Source organism: Cavia porcellus, unplaced genomic scaffold (genome assembly GCF_034190915.1).
Source record: "Cavia porcellus strain 051 isolate PalLab524CR breed Dunkin Hartley unplaced genomic scaffold, mCavPor4.1 scaffold_26, whole genome shotgun sequence".
Taxonomy (NCBI): domain Eukaryota; kingdom Metazoa; phylum Chordata; class Mammalia; order Rodentia; family Caviidae; genus Cavia; species Cavia porcellus.
This window is the reverse complement of record NW_026947509.1, coordinates 9,357,924-9,384,405: the sequence shown is the minus strand read 5'-3', so window position 1 is coordinate 9,384,405 and position 26,482 is coordinate 9,357,924. Positions and strand designations below refer to the sequence as shown.

General features: G+C 52.1%; 1 protein-coding gene across 18 annotated transcripts in view; it reads right to left on the bottom strand.

Annotated features, from left to right (window-relative positions):
- Positions 1 to 26,482, bottom strand: part of Esrrg (estrogen related receptor gamma) — a 540,107-nt gene that overhangs the window by 148,209 nt on the left and 365,416 nt on the right. For 17 of the 18 annotated variants that reach the window (XM_013157679.3, XM_013157680.3, XM_063236700.1 and 14 more), the window contains one exon: positions 11,982 to 12,397. In XM_013157679.3, coding sequence (XP_013013133.1) covers positions 11,982 to 12,384 — 403 coding nt within the window. In that variant the 5' untranslated portion in view covers positions 12,385 to 12,397. Of the gene's footprint in view, positions 1 to 11,981; positions 12,398 to 19,474; positions 19,612 to 26,482 lie in introns of those variants that run through there. The other variant, XM_063236703.1, reaches the window with a different exon arrangement.

Here is a 26,482-nt window from a genome sequence, read left to right as displayed (position 1 = left end):
AAGGTACAGGGAAACATGAGACCTGCACCCGAAGGAGGATGCCAAACACCACAGATGCTTCCGTAGGTCACCAAGTCACTTCACAAACTGTAAACTGAGGCACTAATTACGCCTGGATTTCATGGAAAGACTTTCCCAGCCTCCTCCCTGAAATCCAGATGCCTTTGCTTTTTTACATCTCCTCTCAAGGGTCAAAGGTCTGCATCTCCCAGCCGCATGAGAGTAGCTTTTGAGCTCTCAACTAAGAGGATCTTGAAAAACACTGCAGGGAGTGGCAGTGTGGAAGGACCCAGGCCATGACCTCCAACCAGGTAGGGGTCCCCTCAGGGGACGGGGCTGCCGCGCCCTCCCACCCTGCACCACAACCAAGGCTACCGGCTCTGTCCCTGTCCCATCCCTCTGACCCCAAGAATGAGGCGGGACAGGCAGGTGTGAACAGGGTGTCTAGCCAGGAGCAGGGAAGCTGAAGCAGGAGGATTCTGGGTTCAAGGCCATGGTGAGCTATGTAGTGAGACTCGGTCTTGAAGACACAAAGAAAAAAGGAAGATGCTTTGATAGTGGACTCTTTAAAACGCAGTAGAGTAACACAAAGTGTGAGGAGCACCCCTGCTATAAGGAGAGATACTCCGAGGGCATCACAGGTAAACAGAAGCACCTGCGGCCCAGCGAGGGGTGGAACAGGGCGGACACATGAGCTGGAATACCATGTAGTTCCTCCTACATGAGGAACCCAAAGAAAAAGCAAGGCAGAGGCCAGATACGCAGACCACAGCGAGACCCTCCTGTGCTTCCTGGATCACAACTTCTGTTGCCTTCAAGCTATTCTGACAGATATGCTAACTAGTTCATTGATACAACTTTGTTTGTTGAAAAGAAAGATCTGTGTGACTGTTATGGTTGAGTCTGGACATCCCCCAAAGCCTCACGCAGCCACAGGGCAGGCTTCTAGAGCTTGTGACTGCCTCAAGGTCCCATGCTGGGATTTTGAGTGTGTTACACCCATCTGGGTGTATCCTGCATACAATGAGGGACAGAAGGAGCCTTTGCTCTGTGCTCTTCCTCTGCCTTGGAGCCAGCTGACTTGGACTGAAACCTCCACATGCTGTGAGCTAAATCAACCTTCCTGCCTTCATCATGAGTGTCAGGTATTTTGTCTCAGCAGTAAGGAAAACAGTAACCAAGACAGTGAGGACATTTGTTTCTTCTTTGTAAGAATCTTTCTGGTTTATGTCTCCTACTCTAAGTTGAAGATAACCATATGCAGTGCATAGTAACTATCATTATCCTTGTATTCTTTAAGAAGTTATTTTATTTTTTTCATAAAACAAAAGGAAAAAACCACACACATCATGAACATTGAAAAAAACAACAAGCGCCCCCAGAGTGCATTGGTGGCACAGACAGAGCCCAGCCGTGGAGGAAGGAGCTGGGTGGGCACCGAGAGCAGGGGGCTGCCCACGCCGACCCCAGCCACAGCTCAGCCTGACCACAGTGGAGGGGGTGAGGGAGGGCAGCAAGCAAGCTGCTCCCCACCGTGGGCATGACGCCGCAAAGGAGAACTGGGAACGTGAAACAAGGGTGGATGACTGAGCTTTCATTTTTTTTTTCTAGTTGAAACAAGATACTTCTTGCCTCAGCTTCCCCTAAATTTGTAAATGTGATCATTCTTGAATTGGTCTGGGTGTTTTCTGGTTTGTTTGGGTTTTTTGTCAATGTATCGCACTATAGCCTTGAACTCACAGCAGCAATCCTCCTGCCTCAGCCTCCCCACTGCCGGGATTACAGGTATGGCCACCACACCAGGCACCAGGCTGAGGACTATCAACACCACTATTCATCATTTATCCTGAGGAGGGAAAATTTCTCACATGCCAAGTGCATGTCTCTGCTTTTATAGTGGGGGAATAAGTGAGGGAGGAAACGAGAAAAGGGGGAGAAAGAAAAGAAAGACAGGAAACAGCAGAGTTCAGACCCAGCTCTGTGTTTCACTGCCCATAAGAACTGAATTCCATAGCTTAGCACAAAACCGGGTGATCGTATCTGCTCAGCAGCTGTGCAAGCCTTACAGGAAACCAAGACACTAAAATCACCCGACTTCCTTCGTTCCCTCTCTTCTAAGGAGAGAGAAACATTTAAATTCGGCTGATTACAACATAACTTGATTTGATTTACATCTGAAAACAATTTAAAAACAACCTTAGCCAGGTGTGGTGGTGTGGTCCTGTAATCCTAGCACTCTGGGAGGCTGAGGCAGGAGGACTCACATTCCAGTGCAGCCCGGGCAGTTTACTGACTTGGTAAGGTCCTGTCTCACATTAATAAATGAAAGGGCTGGAGATGCAGCTGGGTGGGAAGGCCCTGGGTCAGTCCCCAGGCTGCAAAATGAATGAACTAACTCATAGTCCATAATACAACAGCCTGGCTTAGTTACCTTTCCCCAGGGAGCCAGGGCGCACACCCATCCTGGTAACCCTAGCACCGCACCGTTGTGGTGAGTCAGCCACCACCGGGAAGCCCCGCTGTGACCACATGAGGCTTGGTGGGGACATCGGGGCACAGGCTTTCTCGGACCCAGGCAGGGCACAAAATGAGGCTGGCACTGGCTCAGAGAGGCTGCGAGGACATGGCAGTGCCCGCCGACAGCCCAGGAGACCACAGAGCTCCGGGGAAGGGCTAAAGCTGCAGCCCAGCTGCGAGGTCAGTTTGTAGCCATCCCCTGTCTATCGCCTGGCATGATCAGACCCCAGCAGAGAAGCTGCAGAATCCTCAGCTGTACCTGGCTCAGTCCCAGATCAATGTCTGCCCGGCCCCCACCCCAACCCCACCCTCCGTGACACGGGCTTTCAGGGAAGCAGCACCCCCTTCTCACCAGTCCTTGGCCTGGGCACACTTAGCAGAGCCCTCGGGGTCTCAGGCAGTCACCCTAACTTCAGGTGACCCCTGACATCACACACATGTTTTGTCCCAGGGGCTGTGATGTGAATACACAGTGCACGTTTAAATGGGAAACAAATTATTCCAGTAAAAACACATCACTGTTAGAAGCCCTAAAGCCACCACCCCTTGCTCTTAAGGCGCCTCTCCCCCATGCCCGCTGCTCTCTGAAGCAGGGCTGGAGGCCTCTCTCCTGAGGGCTGTCCAGCTCCATCGGGAGGAAGGTGGGCTCCCAAGAACAGGACACTGGGTCCTCGGCCACCTCGGCCACCGGACCTGGTGGTGCTCAGCTTCTGGACGGTCCCCAAAGACAAAATACAGGACAAGGGGGGCGCTGTGGATGAACTCATGACGTCAAGGCGGTCTGGACGGCACCTCGAGACCCTCCGGGAAGAGGCTGCAGCTCAGCTGTAAGAAGGGTGACTGGGGGCCTCTGCAGGTGAAGGGAGGTGACTGGAGACCCCGCTGGTAAGGGAAATAAATCAAACTCCCATTTGTAAACGCCACATTGTCTCCATAGTATAAAAAAAAAATCACAAAAAGTAAAAATCTGAAGGAGAAACAAGATCCTAAATATACAACATTGATATTGTAATAACCGAAGGGGAAGGAAGGGCTGGAAAGGACGGAACTGCTAGGACAGGGGGAAGGAGAAGAGGGAGAAGGGGGCAGACTGTGTGGTGCAAACACGTATGATTGCGTGTGTGTGTGTGTGCACGTGCGTGTGCTACATAGACAGCTGTAGTACCGACCTCTGTCGGCTCATCAGCATGAGCTGCCACCGCGGGATCACGTTTCTGCCTGGGCTTTGCCACCTGAACAACTTCTAAGTCAACAATATGCATTACATTACCTAGTGTTCATTCCCTGCTTTTGTTTTGAAATCTGTATCACTTCTATCCTTTTTTTCCTGTTTTTCCTTTAAAAAAAAAAAAATTAGCAAAGAGCATCGCAGAGCTGCTTCAGAAACTAAGGCGAGAACCACGGGCCGAGCCTGCTCCAGCGAGAGGGAGACTCTGAGGGACACGGAGGCAACGTGTCCTCCCTGGGACACACGGGCTCGAAGCGTGAGCCCCGCTGTGCTTTTGAGTCCACCTCCCCAAGTCCACGGATTCAGCCCCTCCTGTCCCAACCATACTTCCTCCCAGGCGGATGCCTCTGCCCTTTGCGACTCCCCACGTCTGTGGTCCAGCCCGTGGCCCACGGGAAGGATTCCCACTGGTCACCTCCACTCTCAGAGATCCTGTTCTTCCTTCTCCCATCTCATCAAAAAATGGTATAAAACCTATGGCAACCCGCCAATCACTATCACACGACATAAAGGGAAACCGAGTCACAGGATATTAGACTGAGACGTGCTGATGTCTCTCGGATTATTCAGCCTTCCTTACATGTTAGTTTGACACCCAGGCCAATGCTTTCAAATGATCTCATGAAAAGTTAGCCACCGATGCCAAAGGACCTAAAGCAAGCGCCCAGAGTGCCAGCCAGGCTTCAGTGTGCCGCAGGTGTGGGATCCCATGCCCCGCCTGTGAGCAATTATAGCACAGTGAACGGGTGACACAACCCTGGCCACACAGCTAAGGACTGTCACTGCCAGGATTTGAACCCAGAACCCTGCACTCAAAGTCTGGGCTCTTAACAATGAAGTCACCCTGCCTAACCCTAATCTTTCCAAAGTCATCACTGAAGGTTGTTAAGAATAGACAAAGAGAAAACCCAACTCTTGCCAAGGCTCTCTGTGTAGCGCTGTTGTGGCTACCGTTGCTGGCGGAGGAAGGAATTCTGCGCTGGGGGTGGACCCTGGCATCCACTCTGCTGCTGTGGGACTCGCAGCCCCCAGGCAGCTGTGGGGTGTTGTAGATTTGCTCTGGGAGAAGGGAACCTTTGAACACCACAGAAAGAAACTGCTCCACTCATCTCCGGACCACTATGGATCAGGGGCGGTTTAATTCTACACAAACCAAACAGACCCTGTTGCCAGAGGGACAGCTGTTGGCTTCACCACAAGGGTTTAACGATCCCAAAATAATGCCATTGTCCCTGGCAGGAAAAAAAAAGGTAACCCACAATCGCAAGGAAGTGAGACATGTGTAAGAAAAATAGAGTCCTGTCCACAGAACGGAGGAGAAACATTTTTCCACTCTGCTCCGCTCCAAGGTTCACAGAAAGGCAGCATTTTTACCTTGATAGGATTTCTGCTTCCACAGTGTAGACGGCACACACCACCGGTGTGCACAGGACATCCGAGCAGAGGACACAGAGGCCCTGTTTTACCTGAATTAACCCTAACCCTAACTCTAAGGCATGAGTTTTTATTTCCATGGAGCTGGGGATCAAACCCAGGGCCCACACGTGGAGGCAAAGCGCTCTTTCAGGCATCTCCACTGCTGGCCTGTGCCATCCAATTTTACAGGTTCCTGCTCTAGACACAAATCTTAAATAAACGCATCTGCCTGTCCTTTGACACACCCACACACACTCATGCACACACCCATTCTTGGTAAAAGAGCAAACAGTGTGAATTAAGTCTAAGGAGCACTTAGAAGAGGACAAGTGGGAACTGGGATATTTAATAGAGACAGGGGCACAGAGTGGAGTGGGCTGCGTGGCCGTGGGGTAGTGCAGGGCACCACCCAGCATGGCACCAGCGGCCGACCAAACACAGGAGCATGACTTGTGCAAGACTGAGATGACTCTGAGAGTCACGGGACGTGCCAGTCCCCTGCCACTCATCTTCCTTTAAAATCAAGTTCAGCAAATATTGGGTCCCCTAAAAATCTCTGCAGCTGGGGTAGAGGGTAGTACAAACTTATAATCCCAGCACTCAGGAGGCCGAGGCAGGAGGATCACTGAGAGTTTGGGCCAGCCTGTGCTGCACAAGGAGAAGGAGGCCTGTCTCAAATAAATAAAATAAATGAGCCTCAATCTCTCTCATCCAGAAATACAAAATGTTCCCAAATTAGCTTTTGACACAATGTCATGTATAGGAAAATCCACACCTGACCTCTCGCCATGGCCAGAGTCACCCACAGAAGCACTCCAAGGTCTGTGTGAAGTCACTGCTATCACCAGGCTTGGTGACCTTCACTGGTAAATCCAGACTCTGGGAGGCTGAGGCAGGAGGATCGCTGTGAGTTCTAGGCCAGCCTGGCTCCAAAAACACAAAACAAAGAGTAGTCTGAAGGCTCTGGGGAAGTGAGGGTCTGGGAAGTGGGAAGAGGATTTGGAGACAAAGACAAAGGCCCGTGGTAAACACACGGGCGGGCGCTTGTAACAGTGGGGAAGGCGCACAGGTCTTTATCTTGGGTCCACAGGAGTCTGCTGGGAGCACCTTGGTCACCATCAGCATCGTCACCTCCCACAGGTGAGCGCAGGGAGGGAAGTGACTGGCACTGAGGACCTGGGCGTGGACACCGACCCCCACAGGTGTGCAAACCCCACACCTGACGGCCACCGCCTAAAAGGACCATGGGGCTCTGTGTAGCTCAGGGCCTGGCACAGAATGCCAGCACCACAGATAACAGTATCGAGGACAGCAACAGTAACGGGAGAAGAAGAGAGCAGGAGAGTTTGTCGTCATCCCAGGGAAGGGGAGAGAGAGACGCGTGAGCCTCTGCTGTGCTCTGTGGCTGTGAGAGGTGCGGAGTCCTCAGAAGTGACCGCCGCTTACCACACAACTGCAGACCTGGTCACCTGAGAACCACACAGGAACACACCCGGCCCACCCCAGGGAGAACCCACCTAAACGGCCAGACAAAGGGGAAGTGCACCCCACACAATATCACCCCATTCTTCACACCCAATTCTAAGGCCGAGCCTGACAGCACAGGCCTGGAATCCCAGCACTCAGAAGGCTGAGGCAGGAGGATCGCCATGAGTCTGAAGTCTGCCTGGATTATGGAGTGAGACCCTAGCTCAAAAAAAAGTCTTATTTGAGAGCTGGATCCAGCCTATACATAAATTAATCAAAATAAAGATGACCACCTTGATGCTCTGTAATCAAGAAAATCCAACCTTTTAAAATCAACATCCAGTTGCTTTATTTTAATTGAATCTGTTTTATATTGTTAGCCAACACATACACACACACACTCGTGTGCACACACAAATACACACTGTGTGGGCCACAGTGATGGCAGAGGGTGTAATTCAAACAAGTTTCTAATATGCAAACAGTAAAAAGAGACCATAAAGTGCTGATCCCAGAAAAGGTAAAATGCCCCTGAAAACAGAGACGACACACAGAAAAAGAAATCATGACAGAGAACCGGGTTTTGGTGTAAATACACCACACACGTGCAGAGCTGCCCAGAAAATCCCTCATGGTGAAACTAATTACTACTCAACGCAGCCGATGGAAGAGAGCAGTCAGCCCAGCTGCGGGCAGCCCTGGGCGCTTTTCTTCCAATCTTTTATTTTAATTTAATTTTATTTTTTTATCGGTACCAGGGATCGAACTCACGACCGCCTGTTTGCTAGGCAGGTGCTTAAGCCGCTGAGCTAAATCCCCAGCTGAAATTCCAATCTTTAAGGAGTACGCCAGTCATTCCAACACTAGGAGGCTGAGGCAGGATAGCCTCGAGTTTAAACCCAGCTGGGCTACACATCAAGACTCCGTATCAAAAGCTAAAAATACAATAAAACAAATAAAATGAAACAGCAAAGACCCATGGCCCTCAGATCCTAAAGTTTTAAATGCCTCAAGATACTTAAGGCCTCTAATTTGTTACTACCTTGTCCTATACAAGAAAGACTGTCAGTTATTCTGTCTGATGACACCACATTCCCAGTCGCCCACTAACACAGACAACCTGAAGCACAGGGAAATCAGCAGATGCGTGCTGACATTTTCATTGGTCCTTGGCCATATTAGGACTGTTGAAAAGTTCAGACAAAGTTAGCATCAAATGCAAGAAAAAGCACGAAGGCCAATTAAACTTACCACGAAAGCAAGCTCTGAGTTAAAATGAAGCCCAGACAAGTTTTCTTCTGGAAATATTATGTCTGTCTTTAATTTAACACTGCACTAATGCTGGTAATCACTGAGATTCATCAAGTCAATTTAGATATTTCCACATTATTTTAGATTTTAATTTTAGAACACATTAGAGTTTCAAAGCTGACATTTACTACAAATTGGTATAATTATTTTCTCCAAACACTATTTAAGTAGACAATATTTTATGACTTCCTTCGGAAGGTTCATATGGTGTACAGAAGAACTCAATCTGTGAGTTCTTTTTTCCTTCTTTGATGGAAACATTCTTTTCTAAAAATGAAATAGAGCCTGGCGTAGTGGTTCACACCTATAATTCCAGCACTCAGAAGGCTGAGGCAGGGGGATCACCGTGACTTCCAGGCCAGTTTGGGATACATAGTGAGTTCAAGGTCAGCTCAAGCTCCATGGTGAGACTTTGTCTCAGAAAACCAAAAGAGGACGAGGAGAGGAAGGAGCAGCAGCGGTGGTGGCAATCCCTCTGGCCTTGCAAGGCCACCTGCCCAGCGTGTGGATGGTGCTGTGTTACAGTTTGCTCCCTGAGAGCTGACCTTAACATATTTTAAGCACATCTACGTACTGGACGCACAGCATCCACTGCACTCCTGCCCTGGGTCCCTCAGACTCCCCAGCTGCAACCTCCACTCCTACACCTGCCATCCTTCAGTTCTCAGTCCTGCATATGAAGCTTCGAGTGTGATAATTCAGTAAAGCGTTTTGGCAGTGCGGCGGGCTGAGCCTGGCAGTACCACACCACTGAGCCGCCCTCTCAGCCCTTTTACTCTGAGATTCCATCTCGCTACATTGCCCAGGTCGGCCTTGAACTTGTGATCCCCCTGCCTCAATCTCCCAAGGACTGGGATTATCAGCACCACCACCAGGCCTGGCCTTCCTAATTCTTACACAGAAGGAACTTCAGCAGGGTAACACTTTGGGTATGAAATACTGAAATATCTACTGATTTCCTTTTTCTGAGACAGGGTCTCACTATTTAGTTTTAGCTGGCCTTGAACTCACAGCAATCCTCTGACCTCAGCCTCCCAAGCACTGGGACTGGAGTTGTATACTACCACGCCCAGCTGTACTAATCTTTTTTGGATGTGAACATGTTTTCTGGTTTTGAACTCTCTGTGTAGCACAGGTACAGGGATCCTCCTGCTTCAGCCTCCCAAGCCAGCTTTTTGGACTTATATTTATTATACAGTGGGTAAAAAGTTCCCAAAACCAATTGTCACAGTGAAAAGGATGTTGGGGGGACCCAAGAACCTTCTGGGAAGCCTTGGGGAGCCTGGGTTAAGTCCAGGAGACAGAAGGCTAGGGGGATGGAAGCCGCCCTAGTACCAATCAGCCCAGGCTGTGCCACGTGGCGGGGGTGGGGGGGGGCGCTGCTCCTGAGAGTTTAGGGGCAAGGACGGGAGATGGCTCTGGCTTTTACAACACCTGAGGCCTGGGGACACCAGGGTCCCCTGCGCAGACAGGGCCCTGGGATACAGCCCACTCGAGCCACCCCAATGCCCCGCAGTTCACTGTCTGGAGGAGAATGGGTCACGTTCAACCCCGCACACCTCAACACTGCTTAGGAAACAGGGGCTGCAGGCAGCGGGGTGTGGAGAACAACTGTTGGGACTTTTCTCACTCAGCTGCTTGTTTTAATAATGCAAAGCCAAAACAATGTCTCCGTTTCTGTACCTTGGTCTATGCCCGTGAACACACCTCGACCTCTGTTTAGTTTTGTTTTGCACAGGGTCTCAATATGCTGTTCAAGCTGGTCCTGGACTCCTGGAGATCCTCCTGCCTCAGCTTCCAGAGTGTGGGGTTGGGTCCGTGCAGCACACCCGGCTAATCTGTCTGGGTTTTTTCCTGACCTGCCTCCTCTCCTGCGGACTCCTCGCTTCCCGTCCTCCCTCTCCCCCTGGGATTACGATGCTGCCCACAAGATAAAACTCATCCTAATTCGGGCTAACCCTGCTTCACACCAGCAAAGACACCAGGGCTCTCTCACTACAGAAGCACCCGGAGACTCGAATCTCTGCACCCTAGGAATCCACTCTCTCCACGAGGTCGGGGAGGCCTGCAGGGGAATCCGCCCGGGTGTCAGCAGGGCATGCAAGTGGCACAAACAGGACCCCTGTTTGTGCCCACGCTTGGCACCTGCTGATTTCCGGCAGAATATAAGCTTTTCGCAGTGGAGTCTCACCCAGACACACACACACTCTGGTTACCAAGCACACACACACTCTGGTTACCAAGAAATTAAATGTTTAGGCTTGAGCTGGGAGCTGTGGTGCACACATGCCATCCCAGCTCTCAGGTGGCTGAGGCAGGAAGATCCCTGAGTCTGAGGCCAACCTGTGCTCAGAGAAAACAAAAAACCCCAGATAAATTCTCAAGCAGTGTGTTCAAGTCCCAGGTTTGCAAAGCGAGGCAATCACCGGAAGAGATGGGTGTTCAAATGCTCAGAGAGCTTCCCGACATTTCAGCTCGCTGCCTTTGCTGTGATTTGCAACAACTGTGTGTATTTATTCTCCACGGTGCTGAAGCGGGAGCTGGGCCCTATGCCTCACAGCCTTCACCCTCTCTCACTGCAAGAGATGCAGGTCAGTCTCGATGGACAGAAGAGGACAGAGGAGAGGTCCAGGGCACACAGGGTCTTTGGAAGAGGATGGTGATAAGGTCATGAGCCAGAGAGTAGGAAAACACAGCCGCTCAAGTAGTTGAACCCACCCATACTCGGTACTAACTGCACTTTTGTTCTGTTTTGTTATGTTTTGGAGACAGGGCTTTGCTGTGCAGCTCAGACTGGCCTTGAACTCACTCTGTAGCCTAGGCAGGCCTCACACTCAAGGTGATCCTCCTGCCTCACCCTCCCAAGTGCTGGGATGGCAGGCCTGGGTCACTACACCCCATTCCAACCCAGCTTTGTGTTTTTCACTTAAAACTCTAAAAGGCTGTGAAAAAGTTAAACATCCACTGCTAGGTACAAGATATGACAACTTGAAAAATTGGGATTTTTGAAAACTTTGTCTCACTACGTAGTTCAGGCCGACCTTGAACTCCACAGGTGGCCCAGGCTGGCCTGAACTGGAGGTGACTCTCCTGCCTCAGCCTCCACAGTGCCGGGGTCACAGGTGTGTGCCACTATGCCTAGGAAGGAACTACGCTCTGGGAGCTGCAGTACTAGTAGTAACGTGGGGGGCGGGGCAGGTCTGAGAGTCGGCAGAACGTGCTCTTCTTCAGGTGGCCGCGGACAGGGACAGGGGACCCCAGACAGTGCCAGTGACAAGGGACAGGAGGGCAAGACAGAGGAGGCAGAGGCGGAAGACTGGAAGCGCTTTGCGAGGCCTGGGCACGCGGGCCATCTCAGCAATCCCACTGGCTTTCTTTCCTCAAGGGTATCCCACAAGATTAAAAACGTAAACTCGGGTATTCTGCCAGAATGTCTGTCCCCTGGCTCTTAAAATGTGCTGAGTCTCTCTTTGTGGGCTGCTGCTTTAAAGGGGACGTATAAATTCCCATCTAATTTTCGACATTTTTGGTGAGAAATGACGTTATTTATAAATCTGAAAATGTAGAGAGGTTTGTGTACGTTGGAAGGATTTTTTATCATCATGAAGCTCTTTAAAAATACATAAATAAAAGCTAAATCGGGCATGGGGGTGCACACACTTGTCCTCCCAGCCAGAACTAAGGAGGCTGAGGCAGGGAGATCTCCACATCTTGGGGGCCAGCCTGGACTACACAGTGAGACCCTGTCTCAAAAAAAAACCCCTAAAAATAAATAAACAAAAGCTATTTCATCAGTAACACCTAGAACTCTTTATGTATAAGCTCATTCAAAAGACTTAGAAAAGAGCCAGGCAAGGGGGCACACGCCTGTAATGCCAGCACTCGGAAGGCTGAGGCAGGCGTCATCCTGACTTGGAGGCCAGCTTGGACGAGAAGCCCCACTAACCCCCACCACTCCCCCGCCCTGTGGACCCTGACCCCCAGCGAAGGCCAGACTCCCGGCAGGCGACACAGGGGGCTGCGGCCAGCCCGAGACACTCACCTTGGATCGTCCTCTTGAAGAAGGCCTTGCAGGCCTCGCAGGAGGCCACGCCGTAGTGGTAGCCGGACGCGATGTCCCCGCACACCAGGCACAGCCGCTTGGGCATGGAGTTGAGCATGTACTCGCACTTGGTCTGCGGGTCCTCCACGATGGTGCTCGAGCAGTCGTCATAGAGCTTCCGCACTGGCCCGCTGCCACCCAGCAGCGGTGCGGCCGGGTAGAGGGGCGGCGAGTCCAGCCCGTTCTGGTGGCCGTTCATGGTGGAGCTGTAGCTCCCGCTGGCGTCCGAGGAGCCGCCCGGGCTGTGGTGGTTGACACTGTCCGTCAGGGAGGCCGGGCTGGAGGGTTCCGTCTTGATGAAGGACGAGCAGCTGGAGTCAATGTGCCGGTCTTTGTTGGACATTCTGCAGAGAAGCCTGCAGTGAGGGTGGCAGAGAGAGGGATAGGTCAGATACGGGGTTAGGGGGTCACCGGGAGGTGGAGCGGGGGACAGGGCTGGGGAGACGAGATAAGGGGCGGGGAACCTTTTCTCCTCCGAGACTGCAGCCCGGGGTGGCCTGAGCTCACAGTGACCCTCCTGCCTCAGCCTCCTGAGTGCAGGCATGACAGGCGTGTGCTGCCTCGCTGGCCTCAGTAACTTCTGTTAAAAGCACTGCTCCCAGAGAGCGCTTCCTAGAGGTTAGGACTGCAGGGCATTCTTTCTGCAGTCACTGGCCCTGTCCCATACAGGGCCCCACAGGGCTGCACGGGGAGGCCCAATGGCCGGGCCTCTGCCCCTCTGCTGGGAACCAGGGTCAGCACAGACACCAGTGCCCTGTGCCAGGCCCGCCTGCAAGAGGCAGTGACAGCGTAACCCACTCCTTCCTAAAACCCTCTTCCCTGCCGAGGAGCTGTCGCATTGGGGTCCAGCTGTGTCCTTAGTACCCCAGCTGCACTGCCCCATGCTCCGAGCAATTAGTGTGGGTGGGTGTGTGCAGTGCACCCCAAGTGTGCCCTGCACGTGTTCCGCGTGTGCCCCCCTGCAGCTGGGTTGCTCTGAGCCCTGAATGAGCAGAAGCCCTGTGAGCTCACGCATCTGACCACTGGGGACCTCGCGGTCTTGTGAGTTGGTCCCAAGGGTGGGAGCAGCACTGGAAAGGACAGGGGCCCAAAAGCTGAGGTCCCTGCAGTGACACCACGGGCCACGCAACCCAAGGAGCACAGGGAGAACGTTTCACATCGGATGGTGCTGAGAGACAGCCCAATGTGTCCAAGGAGCAGAAGCCAGGCATACTGGCCACCACCTGCAATCCCCGTATTCAGGAGGCTGAGGCAGGAAGATCACCGAGAGATCCCCTGAACTAAAAAGAGCCTATCTCAAAGCAAAGCACACAGAGCAGCCAGGTACTCCATGTGTGACCGCACTTCCTGCTCAGTGCTATAGGAATGTGACAGATTTTGTGCTGAAAAACTAGTATTTCTAATGATCCCTTTCCTTGACCTTTACATTCCTTTCTCTCTCTGCCTGCCTGCCTGTCTGTCTCTCTCTCCCTATCCTGGAGTTGAACCCAGGGCCTTCACACTGAACTACATCTCTAGCCTCTCTGTCTTTTTATTTTGAGACAGGGTCTCAGTGAACTGCCCAGACTGGACCTGAACTTATGATCCTCCCACCTCAGCCCCCGTTGGCTGTGATGACAAACAGGTGCCTCTTGAAATGAAATACACTGACGTATCTAGGCTGATGACATGTTCTCTCACTAGTCCGGCGGGGCAGTGGTCTCTCTGCTACACCCTGGAGCGGCTGAACCTCCGGGAGGTGCTCAGTGCATGCTGGGAGCCTCTGGGGACCCCTGTGCAGTGAGGCCCCGAGAGGGGCAGCCGGGAGAGCAACCTGCAACGGGAAGCGACTGCTGGGACTGCGTGATGTCCAGGAGGAAGCCCCAGCCACACTAGAGTGCCAGCCTTGAAGCAGGTGGGAGGAGAGGCCCCTCCGGCTACCGAGCCCTCCTCATGGGGCAGGGCTACTGGGCTCCCAGCTGGCCCTATTCCCGTCCCCTTCCCTGGTAAGTTAGCTTCACCATGGCCCTTGCACCTCAGCACTGCAGCTGGGAGCTGTAGGCTGCTGACGCAGCTGGCCCCCTGTCCTCCCCGGCCTGAGCATCTTGGGGGTGGCAATGAACTCTCCCACTCTCTGTCCACCGCCTTTCTGGGTTTTATGATTGTTATTATATTATATTTCCTTGCTGTGATTGTTATTATATTATATTTCCTTGCCGTGAACTGCTTGGTGACAGAATATCACCCAAGCTGGGGCTTGTTTCCTTCCCATTCGCTCCCTGTCCCTTTCGATGGCTCCACGGCTCGCGACCACCCTAATTTTCCGGCATTTCCTCAAGGATCTCTAAAATCTGCAGAAAAGCCAGGGGCAGTGGTGCTTGCCTGTCATCTCTGCACCTGGGAGGCTGAGGCAGGAGGGTCATAGCAAGTTTGAGCTGGGCTCCATAGTGAGTTTAAGGCGGGCCTGGATTACATGGCGAGACATTGTCTCAAAAGAAAAGACAAGACAAGAAGAAAGAAGGGAAGGGAAGCGGTTGCCAAACTCCTGACTTGAAGGACAAGGCCAGCAGCGACCCTCCCACAAATGCAGCAGTTATTTGCCAAGTCACCAAATGTCTGTCACTGGCATGGTGTTCAGGTCCCCAGATATGAAGCCTCCAACCAGCAGCCCCTCCAAAACCCCAGGCCGAAATGTTTCAGTAACCTGGAGACAGCACATGAGCCTGGGAGGCCCTGAAACCCTGGCCACTGATCGAGGCCCAGCCACCTCCCAGGGACACAGGGGAGGGGCGATGTGTGAGCTGCGGGTGGTCCTGGGTTCCTCTGAGCACTGCAGACCCTAAGGGGTCCGCCCTGAGCCCAGCACCTCTGTCTCCCGCTGAGCTCATTCCGAAGCCAAGGCACCTTGCAGGATGAGGTGGTGCACACGGGGGACTCCCACCTGCTCATGAGGCTGAGGCAGGAGGATCAGGAGTGCAGGCCAGCGTGAGCAATTTAGTGAGAGCCTCTCACAGAAAGTAAGTAGAAAGGCCTGGAGGACTGGGGGAGGCACAGTAGCATGCCACAGGCCTTGGGTTTAACCCCTAGGACTAAAAGAAAATGAAATTTCCCCAGGTACCAGGCTGGGCACTCAGCAGCGGACACTTAGCCAGCGAGCGTGAGGCCTCTGGCTCAACCTCCACTGCCATCAGAAATAAAAGAGAGTAACACAAAGCAATCCACGACATCCCTGGGAGCTGGCCTTCAGCTTTAGGAAAGTGAACTGTTCTGAGTTTACTGGGCTGAGGCACCCACAGGAATGGTAGAGACAGGGTCCGAACCCCTATCTGAGTCCTAAGCCCAGAACAAAAATGATTGGAGGCTAACAGAGATTTAATGGTGTTTACTCATGGGGAGTGGGGATTAGGGCTGGACCTCTCTGCAAAGTTCAGGCTGGTATTGAATTTACTATATAGCCAGGGCTGGGCTGGAGATCCTCCTGCCTCAGCCTCCCAAGAGCTGAGATTACCAGTATGCAACACCAAGCCCAGCTTATGGTGTTTGCTCAAAACAAAACAAACAGCTGAGCCAACAGAGATGGGGTAGCACACCCAGAGATCTACAGTATTTATTTCTCAGCAGTTCTGCCTGGGAAGGGGAGAACAAGCTCATCACACAGGTGCAGATCAGCCCCATGGCAACTCCTGGTCCCGGGCCTGAAGCACCACTGACACAGAAATCGACGAGACATGGGGGTCCCCTAAGGACTCCTGGGCCCCCAGCGCCAGCCTCCCTGCAGCCTATCACATTATAACCTAAAACACCAGCGAGTCTTAATTCTCTGGCTCTCCGTCTCTGAAATTCTACAGCTCTATTATTCAAGCCTGAAATATTCACAACTATCTATAAATTCAATTGTCAGCTGGTGGGTTTTATTCCAGACTTCACTTCAATCTAAAATTAGAGGCACTAAAATTCACATTAACTCTAAGAGGAATGCAGTGAATAGGACTTTATTTCAAAGGAACACCTTTTTGTCAGAAACAGCCATTTTCGACGTGATGGCTTTATCTGTAGCCAAAGAGAATAAGCCCAATTCCACATTGTGCTGTTAATGCAGAATCTTAGGTCACACTGGATTAATAAAAATCTAAATTTAGTTAAGAATTATGAATAGAAATAACATGTGTCAAAATATGTGGGAAATATTTATTTTAAAGCCTTCAGCCAGGTCCCTTTCATTTTATTATCTTAAGAGAAAGGATAAGAACAGGAAAGCAACGTAAACTGCTCTGCAAAAACCCAGGCCTTGGGAATAAATGACACCAAGAACAGGGCTCAGAGGCCGGGCCGTCACCCAGCAGGTCACACCTGCCTAGCAGGAGTGATGTACCAGGTTCAAAACCCACCACCAGCCTAACAAAAACACAACACAACAAAACCAAAAAATGAGTTCCTATATGAGAACTAAATTTGAGGAATTTAACATCCTTCCTAAAATTCTAGAGCCTTGAAAAGCATTTCTGGCTGAGCATGTGGCATACACCTACCTTCCTGGCACTAAGGAGGCTGAGGCAGGAGGATCGCCCTGAGTTGAAGGCCAACGAGGCTACATAGTAAGTGTAAGACAAACCTGTACTGCAGGGAGGTCCTGTCTCAAAAGAAATGAAAAGAAAGAAGCTTTTCTGATAGGGCTTAGGACACAGTCTCCAGCAAGCCTCCATATCACGCTCCCACACAGGCCCTGGCTTCCTGGCCCTGCCAAGGCCGTGAGGGTAAATACATCTGTGGCCTTAGGTAGAAGGGGTCCAAATCCCATCCCTTAGCGACAGCCCACCCACGACCACACAGGTGCAGAGAGAAAGGCTAGAGTCTCTCCAAGCTGCTACCCCAGGAAACTGAGTGTAACATTGTTCACAATGCAACCAGAGCTCATCAGTGCCGGGGATCCTGCCTAGGTTCGGGTAAAGGTGAGAGCCGGGCTGCACCCGCTCAAAGGCCTAACGCACAGGCCGCAGACCTCAGCGCTACAGCAACCTCGGTGGCCATTGCTTTGTCCATCACAGATGCCACTAGCATGTGGAACACAACTGCGTTCCATCAAGTCAAGCACACCCAAAAGTTGTACTTCCTGGCTACTTCCTTTTTCTACTAAAAAAAGCGGAGCAGAACATTCTCCTACAACACATACCAGAAGGTCATCACAGACCCTCTGGATTATTATACTAAGAGAGTTTCTGAAATGCATTGTTTGATCGATTTTTAGAGACAAAGTCTCACCATACAGTTCAGGCTGGCCTTGAACTCACAGGGATCCTCCTGCCTCAGCTTCCTGAGGGCTGGAATTACATATAAGCTCCTATGACCACCTGTAACAGGGACAGAGATTTCAGGTGGCAAAGGGGGAGCTTCCTAAACCTGCTACCTATCCAAAGCGGGACCGGTTACTTTTCTATCCTGTGTTGTCCCCAGGTGGGGCTTAGTTCTGTTTTCACGAGGCCCGTAATGGATGATGATCTGGGAGGAGAACCCAGGGCTGGCGCTGGAGCTCCAGGGGCCCACCCCAAAGACCTGATGACCTGCCCCTCCCACCCTGGCTTCCCCTGACTTCCCCAATGTGAGTTCCTTCTCGGGAACAGAACGGGCAGCAGCTGCCGTGGTCGGCAGGGCGATGCCGAGGTGGCTCAGGAACGGGAGGATGGAGTGTCACGTTAGGAATCCGCGGTACACGTGTGATTCGGGCAAACAGGCGTGCTCGGCACAGACAGGGTGTCATTACGGCGTCAGGGTAATCCGCTGCTGTGACAGCCGCCGGCTCCAACGTGTCATCATTGCATTAAGGTGCACGGGCTTCATGGGGAAGGGGAGGAAGGAGGGCTGCTTTTCTTCTTTTAATAAGAAATATCTTCGAGGCTGCCTGGTTAACCTCATGGAAGGGAGCGTTTAATCGTAGAGGAAGAATTGTAAATCCGGCCGGGATGTTCAGAAAGACAGAAGCTCGTGGGCACAGTGCAGAGGTGTAAGTTTGAGGTCTCTCACTGGGCCTGTGGGCTAGGGTGTATTTCTGGGTCCCAGGATTCTGTCACCCGGTCACCCTGCATCTCCACCCCTTGAACCCCTCACTTGTGCCTCTCCTGGAGAAAATCTCTCTCCCTTATTAGGAAAGACCTTCTGGAAGCTTCTGTGTTTTTAGGATCCTGTAGTTTAACAGCCTTTTCTTACTCTACTCTGATCTGAGATTAGGTTCATCAGGGAGCTCCTGGTTCCAGCCCTGAAACCCCACATCCCGAGCCCTGGAGCATCCCAGATGGTGGACGGTCCCATTTGGACACAGAGACAGGGAGAGAAGCCTAGACAGCCGTTCTTGCTGTTACGCCCCAAATACCAGAGGAGAATGCTGGGAAGGGCCCTGAGGACAGTGGTTTCTTCTGTGTAGGTGCCGGAAGCCAGCGCTGACCACCCTGACTGGCCCCCCATGCAAACCTGGGGTTCCTCCAATTGTGCCCACAAACTTCTTTTTCCTCCCGGCTGATAAGCTTTACTCACGGGGAAAAAACTGGCCCTGTGATGTTCCCACACTGCTCATCACAATCCTTGACGGTCGCTGAGTTTAAGGGTTCATATGAGTCACCCTTCGATAGTTTTCTGGGGCCCACTCCATCTGGGGGTACACATTTCCTGTTTCTAGCTGTCCCTACAGGAAGTGAGCTACTGGCAAATCAATAAAACTTTGAAGTACACGATAATGCTAGGTAATGGCATACATGACTTTTTGCATAATTAACTGTCTCAGCTTTCCTTTATATAATGAGCACTCATGTAGCAGAGAGTAGCTCAAAGTCTAGAAAACACACAGTTTATAGGGACCATGGTCCTGCACACAACTCTACTAATCATCTACTGTGGCGTGGAAGCCGGGGCACCTCTTCTGCTGCCCAACCCAAATCAGTTCTTATGACACTGCTCCATAATGAACATGATATCTAACTGTGGGGGCTATCAGTTGTTATACAGATTGCACCCCAGGATGGGACGGCAGGGGGGACACTGTGTCATTCAAGCAAACTTCTGCCATGTAATCGATACTATTGAGGCAAATTAAGTGTTTTAACCAGTGTGTACATTTGTCCTAATGCGGCTTAATTAACTGCATGCCTGCACTGACCCCCACTACCAAGACACCTCTGCCTCTTACGAGAAAATCTCCACAACGACAAACGCGGAAACTCGGCCAGATGACAGACGGGAAAAGCAGCGCTACACCTCCACCCGTGCACTCTCAGCACTTCATGCAAGTTGCCGCCCAGAGACCGCATGGCCAGCAGGGCCTTGGGACAGTGTGACTGACCGCGGACCCAGCAAAGGTCACCAGCCCCAGGATGGAGCAAAGGGGCCCAGGTGCAGGTGTGGACCATCCCCACAGGTTGTCAGAGGGTAAAAACTAACCCGAGATAAATCACCCAAAGGACGCTCACCCTGCACGCGGGAGGTAACATTTATTGGGTCGTGGAGATTCACTGTGCCATGGACAGACCTCGTTGCCCGCCTCCTGGGCGGAGAGCTGTCCAGAGAAAAGACACAGTCACCCACTTCTCCCAGCTGCTGGTCTTTCAAATGGAAATCTGGACCCATCAGGTTTGCTTGTGTTCAGACTGTTTCGCCCTTTGGAAGAGACGCTGGTGCCACGGGCACCAACAGCTCCGTGGAGAGGCCAGCAGATGCTGCTGACTCCTGGGAAGTCCACGCACCGATCTTTACCAATGACAGCACCATAGAGACGCTTTACACGCAGCGCAGCCACCGACTCCACAAATCAACTCCGGGTCAATGAAGGCTCCGCCGCCCGGACTCCTTCCCTGCTGCCTCTGTGACTCTCCAGCAGGAAGCCAGGGGCCGGGGTGGGATGCAGAGCTCCCAGTATTGATGTCACCCTTCACCCGCTAAGAAAATGTTTTACAGAAGCCACCGAAGCCACCTACACCGGCCGCTCTGGGTGGGAGGGAGGCCAGGCGTGGGGTGGCACCGGAACTTGACTGCCACTGGTTGAAGAGAAGATAAAAGAAGACTTTCGAGGGTGAGGAGCAATGGCTGCTGCAAAAGAGGTGGCTTCGATCACCGATAAAAACGTCTGCATGAGAGAGATTTGCAGGACAACCGTGGTAACAGAGTGCACCTGCGGGGCGGGCGGGAGGCCCTGTTTATGCTGCTCGCTTAAGTGCTGAGTCTGCAGCAGCCAGCACCTGCAAGCCCACGCAGCTGGGCCAAGCCAGTGAGGACACAGGGGCTGTGGGTCCCGTGGCAGGTGTCAGGTGCTGTCCAGCTGAAGTCAGAGCTGGAGGGGGGATGGAGAGGTGGGGACCCGCTGATTATTAATTCCGAGATTTCTTCCTCCAACCCTTCAGTGAGCCGGCCATTGAGGCAAGGCCATGGAGGCACCGATGAGCCCTGTCTCACCGGCCAGGAAGAGGAGCACAGAGCCATGCATGGACCTAACTGAAGCCATGGAGGGACCAGGGATTTGTCCTGCGGTAAAAGGGGATGACCAGGCATCTGGGATGCCAGAAAAGGCCATCAAAGAGCAGAAACTCAGGCAGAGGGACCTCTTAGCTGTCACCTGAGAGGGCCCAGAAACAAGCATACAGAGGGGGATTTCCCCATCTCATTCTCTAGCCCCAGGACCACTGCGCAGTTGACAGCAGTTCCCATGCCCGCCCCTCTTCTGCTCCTTAGCCACAGCCCTGCCAGATCCGGCCTGGGCACTACAGAGGCTGTGGGCTCCAAATCAGCCTCGGCCACCCCAACCCTGGGTTTACCAAGCTGCTCCCCTGAGCGTTTCTACCATTTAAAGATAAACGCATATGTTTGGCTGGGGGCAGGGGCACGTGCCTGTAACCCCAGCACTCAAGGAGGCTGAAGCAGGAGGATGGCCGTGAGTTTGAGGCCAGCTGAATGATACATACAGATTCTCTCAAAAATTAAAAATAAAAATATTTTACTCAAACCCCTATAGGCATGTAACTCAGAATAGATCCTTCAGACAAGGGCAACCGCACGGGGGCACAGTCTGTCACCTTAGGGCCACAGCAGGGTGCACACGAGCCTCTGAAGGAGCAGTCATGCAGACAACTGACTTGCTACAGGGCCAGCGGAGCCACTGCAGCCACCAAGCGTGCCCATCCTGGGTGCAGACCTTCCCCAGCCCCTAGGGTGGCGTGCAGAGGTCCTGGGCAGCCCAGCGGCCTCTCATCTTCCTACTAGAAACTGTCGCTTCTTAGCACATTCCCTTTTGGGGGCTGCGTCTGAGACAAGGGCAATTCCCTGCAATCAGCGTTAAGTGAATGTTTGTACCTCCTCAGCCGCAAGGCTGCGGGGAGCCGCGGGGGGCTGCGCAGTTGTTACCACATTTGATTTGACTGCCAGTGGGAAGCCCCACTTGTACCAGCCACTCCTGCTCCAGGAGAAGCTGCTCTTGGGCTGCAGACACTGACCCTCTCTCTGGCTGCTGGGCCTGGCGATGCCTTGAGCCCGGGGCCGCACAGATGGAGGCGGAAGTGGAGACCTGAGCCCGCATCAGACAGGGCCAGGCCGAGGCTGGGCCCCCTCTGCCCCCGGCCTCCTGGGGTCCAGAGACACAGCTCAGCTCTCCCTCCAGGCCCAGCCCAGGGCCACAGGGAACCTGGCACTGCCCACTGGAGGCCACTGCTCTGGGAGTGGACAGTCCCGCTGCCCTGACTCTCAACCTTTTCATAACAACAATGCTATTTTGGCTATTTCAGGGATGGTTATTTTTGACATCTTTAATTATTTCCCCCCTAAGCTGGTAACTTCCCTACAGGCCCACAAAAGTCTACAAATACTGGTTTGCTGAGTAGCCAGGGTGCAGGTCATGAGCCGTGGCTTCTGAAGATGGAAACAGAAAATCACGCAGGAGTAAGGAGGGCAGCGGGAAAGGAGAGGGGAAAATCCCTCTGAGATCCCAGGAAAATTCCTTCTGAATGGAAGAGTAATTAACACCAGTGAGCTAAAACTGTAATTAAGCAAAATTTCATCCCGGGGAGGCAGGTGAGCCTCCGTCTCCCCGACCAGGGGCGTTGGAGGGCGGGAGGAGGAAAGCCACGTCTTTAACCAGATCAAACGCTCGAAATTGGCTGTCAAGGCAGGATTGCCGTGATTTATCCCCGTCCGTCAAGCCGCGAGCCGGGACGTGGGGACGGGAGGCAGGTTGTCCCGGCTGCCATGGAAGCCAACGGCTTTTAATTTCCAAGGCACCATCTGTTACCAAATCTAATTCACGTTCGCCTTAATCTGGTTTAGTTCCATAACACTAATTCTTCCCCCACCCTTCTGACCACAGCCACGAGAACGGAAAAAAGGCTTTTTGGTTCTTTTGGCGAGTGAGACATAGAACATTACAGAGTTAAAGGTGTTCAGGCTTTGGTGACTTCAGGGACAGCTGTGTCCCTCCGTGGAAATGTATTCCTGGTGAAGGGATTTGTGTCCAGCCAGGACAGAGATATGAAACTGTTCATATTCCGGGTTAAAAAAAAAAAAAGATGATTTAAAAGTAGGCCGAGACATCAAAGCGGGGGTTGTCATAAGACACAATTGTCGTAGAGTTTAGCCATCTTCAGAACTGCCTATGAAATCACTTTGTCATGGCTCTCCGGGACAGCGAGCCTGAAATTGTGTTTTTGTTAAGGAAATTCGAGGGGGTGATGTGTATATAGGGAGGGAGAGTATAGAGGAGAGGAGAAGAGAGGGGAAGGGAGGGGAGGGGAGGGCAGGAAGGACTGGAAAGGCAGGAGGAGAGAGTCACCCCAGACACTGTACCCAGAGAGAAGCCGGGGAGACCCACAGCCCGCTCTTCAGGCAGCAGCCTCTGTGTCTGAGGAGTTACAGTTATAAAGAGCCTTCTGCATGGCAGGCTTGGGAAGGCTGAGGGTTAACTGTATTTTATTGCCTTCTAAGTCTGTGAAACTTTGTTTTCCCTAAAGGCAACAGTACAGGTCTGCAGGGGTCATCACCCAGTGAGGTGGGGGTGGGCTATGCTCTGGGCACCGGGTGTGAGTTCCGATGCTGCTTCTCATCAGGGGCTCTCGACCTGATTCTCCAGGGAACATCACAGGAATTAGTTTCTGTCCCATAACCCGGCATTACAGGATGCCAGCTGGATTATTGGCATCGGTTCCTCAGTCTCAATAAGTAAATGGAGAGAGTGTGACAAAGACTTGTACGGGTGGCTGTGGTGGTGCACACCTGCAATTCCAGTCTGGGGAGGCTGAGGCAGGAGGATCACCATGAATTCAAGGCCAGCCTGGGCTACATAAGTGAGTTCAAGGCCTGCCTACACTACAATGGGAGACCTTGCCTCAATAAAACCAATACATACATACATACATATATATGCTTGCATTTCTTAAAGATCTAATTATTACCTATAAATACACTTTTGTAGAGATTTCAAATAAAGTCAATCACTGAACTGGTAGTATCTTAATGGCCAACTTAAAAAAAATCTCAAATCTGTACATAAGATGCACATTTTAGGGACCTAAATTTCCAATTTACTGGAGTCTTGTGAACTCACATATTGTCACCAATGAGCACAAGGAAAGCTCAATTTGTAAGAGCAATAGATTATGAAAGAAGGGAATAGGCATTATAAGGCTGAAATAAATGAGCAGAAAAACTCTGCCCACACACAAAAACATACTCGATCACCCCACCTGCCAGTCCCACGCGAGACCCGCAAGGTTCATCATAAATCAGTGCCCACAGGCAGCGAAAATGACAGAACAGGACGAGGCTGTGAGGACCCCGCTTACTCCCTGAGATCCTTAAGCCACGCAGGGTGCAGCCTGATCCAGGAGACCTAGCGTCCTTCTCTCCAGGGCAGGGGCTTCAATCCACAAAGCAGCACACCCTAACTCGAATTCAGAGTGACATGCCCCACTTCTTCGGGAGAAGGAAGCCTGGAGGTTTCTCGGGACCTGGAGCAGCCCTGGGCCCCACAGCGACAGCGGGGCTCCCAGCGGCTGAGGGTATAGATGCACTTCCGGTGTGCATCTTCACACACACGCACGTGTCAGAGCTTTATTCACAGCAGTCCTGACAAACTGTGACACATTGTCCCAGATGCCCACCCACACGCACACACCACTCACACAGAGGGGTCCCAGTCACCCCTAAAAGGCAATGAACAGCGCTCAGTATAACATGGGTGCATCTCACAGACCTTGCAGGCAAAGCAACTGGAGGGCAAAAAAACCCATCCATGTCAGCCGGGTGGCACACACCTGTCATCCTGGCACTCAGGAGGCTGAGGCAGGAAGGTTGCTGCAAGTTTGAGCCCAGCCTGGGCTACAGAGTGAGGCCCTGACTCAAAACAACAGTAAAAAGGAGGATATGGGCCATTAAAAGCCATCTTTGAATTCCCCAACAATGGAAACTAATCTCTCCTGCCACAATCACCAGGTTCTCTGTGGGATGACGCACAGGCCCAAGGGGCAGGGCTGTGCATGTCCTGGCTATGCTGTCACAGCTCATCGTGCACTGAAGAGAGATGATTGGCTGCACACAAACTTCATCTCAGTAAAGTTAATCTAAACAAAAATTTTGTAAAATAGGTTAAACAGCGACTGAGTGTTACCAGCAGCCTCCAGACCTTATTTTGTTTCTGTTTTTTGAGGCAGGGTCTCGCTACTCCAGGCCAACGGAACTCCCTGGGTAGCGCAGGCTGGCCTGAAACTCACAGAGATCCTCCTGCCTCAGCCTCCCAAGTGCTGGGATTCCAGGTGTGCATCGCCCCACCCACCAAGTTTCCAGATTTTAAATAACCAGATCCAGGCAGTGCTCCATCCACACCCAGCTCCCATGGCAGAGGGAAGTGGGGGCGACTCCTTCAAAGGTGCCCAGAACAGAAGCAGAGTCCCATCTCCCAGGTCAGATATTTTCCAGCTCAGGTCCAAGATAAGTAATATTCTGCAGATTAAAGGGTAAGGTGCCTGTCAATATGAAACAATCCCAAACTTTCCTAGGCGTACGTGGAAGTAACGACCGCTCCTCCAACACCATTCCTCACCCCTGCCCCAAACATGGTGTAAGATAAACCAGCTTTCCCAAACATGCAGCATGTGAGCGTGCATTAGGTCCAGGGGCCTAACTCTAGGGGGCTTTTAATCATTGCTTCCCAAGCTGGATTCGGGGTGCACTCCGGATCCCATCACGTGGGTTGGGAGGATCACTGCAAGTTCAAGGCCAGCCCGAATTATATTTAAAAAGCCTAAATACATGCATGCATACATGCTGCCTTGGACTTGTTTTTGCAGTGAGGGAGTAGATGCCATTGAAATTAGAATAAGCGGAAATACGGACAGCAGGAGATGTGACTATAATCCCAGCTACCTGGGAGGCTGAGGCAGGAGAGTAAGCAGTTGGCAGGTAGCTTGGCAACTTCATGAGACTCTGTCTCACAAACCAAAATTGAAGGTGGGCACAGGACGGAGTGCAGCGGCGGAGTGCGAGGCTTTAGGTTCGACGCCTAGTCACCCCCACAACCAGCAAGCAGCTTTGGGGAGCTGGAGTAAGAAAGAGAAGAGAGGCACAGGACTGCTGGGCAGATGGCTCCGCCCTAAGGGTGTTCGCGTACAAGGTGAAAGTGCCAGAGCAGGACGTGTAACGCAAGAACAGGGTGGGTAATGGATGCATTTCAAAAAAGGCAGTTCCGAGGAAGCCACCGGGATGGAGGATTTTGCACAGTAACTCACAGCAGCGGGATGGGTTTCTCCTCACCAATCTGCCGCGGATTCTCAGCTGCAGCACCAGGGTCAGCGTCCTGGGCTAACCTCCCTTCCTCCCACCCGCCTGGCTGAGACAGCCATGTGGCACAGGGTGTGGTGTCCACATGAGATCGAGGCTCTGCAGGTTTTCCTGGAAAGAGAAGCTAAGCCCTGTCTGTCCCAGAGAGAGCTTCAGAGGGAACCAAGGTGCCTTTCACAGCCTCCGAGGGCTCTGCCAGAGCCACCTCGCACTTGGGGCCAGCATCCTTCTCCCGCAAGGCATGGCTCACAACGATGCTTGGTGGAGTGTACTGCCCCCTCTCTGTAATGCATCCTGCAAGCTCCTATTCACCCATAAAAGCCCAACACAGAACAGTTTCTCCGGCAGGTCCCCCTGATCTTCCTCCTCCTCTGTGCTATGTACCACTGTGAAGCTGTTGCTACCACCACACTTAAACCGCCGGCTAACATGTGTCCCTGTCTCCATCCCTCGGTGTGGGAAGTAGGACCGGCCATGTCATATTACTAAAGTTCCACCCTCGAAGTGGGCCAACCAGGCATTCATATATGTGGACATCAAATACTGGGGCAAAAAACTACCCTAAAAGGAAGTATCGTTCATTCAGCCTGTGAGATAACACAAGACCCCAGGACTCCCTGAGATGAAAGATCAGGCACGGGAAAGTGATGTGACAAGCCTCCTGA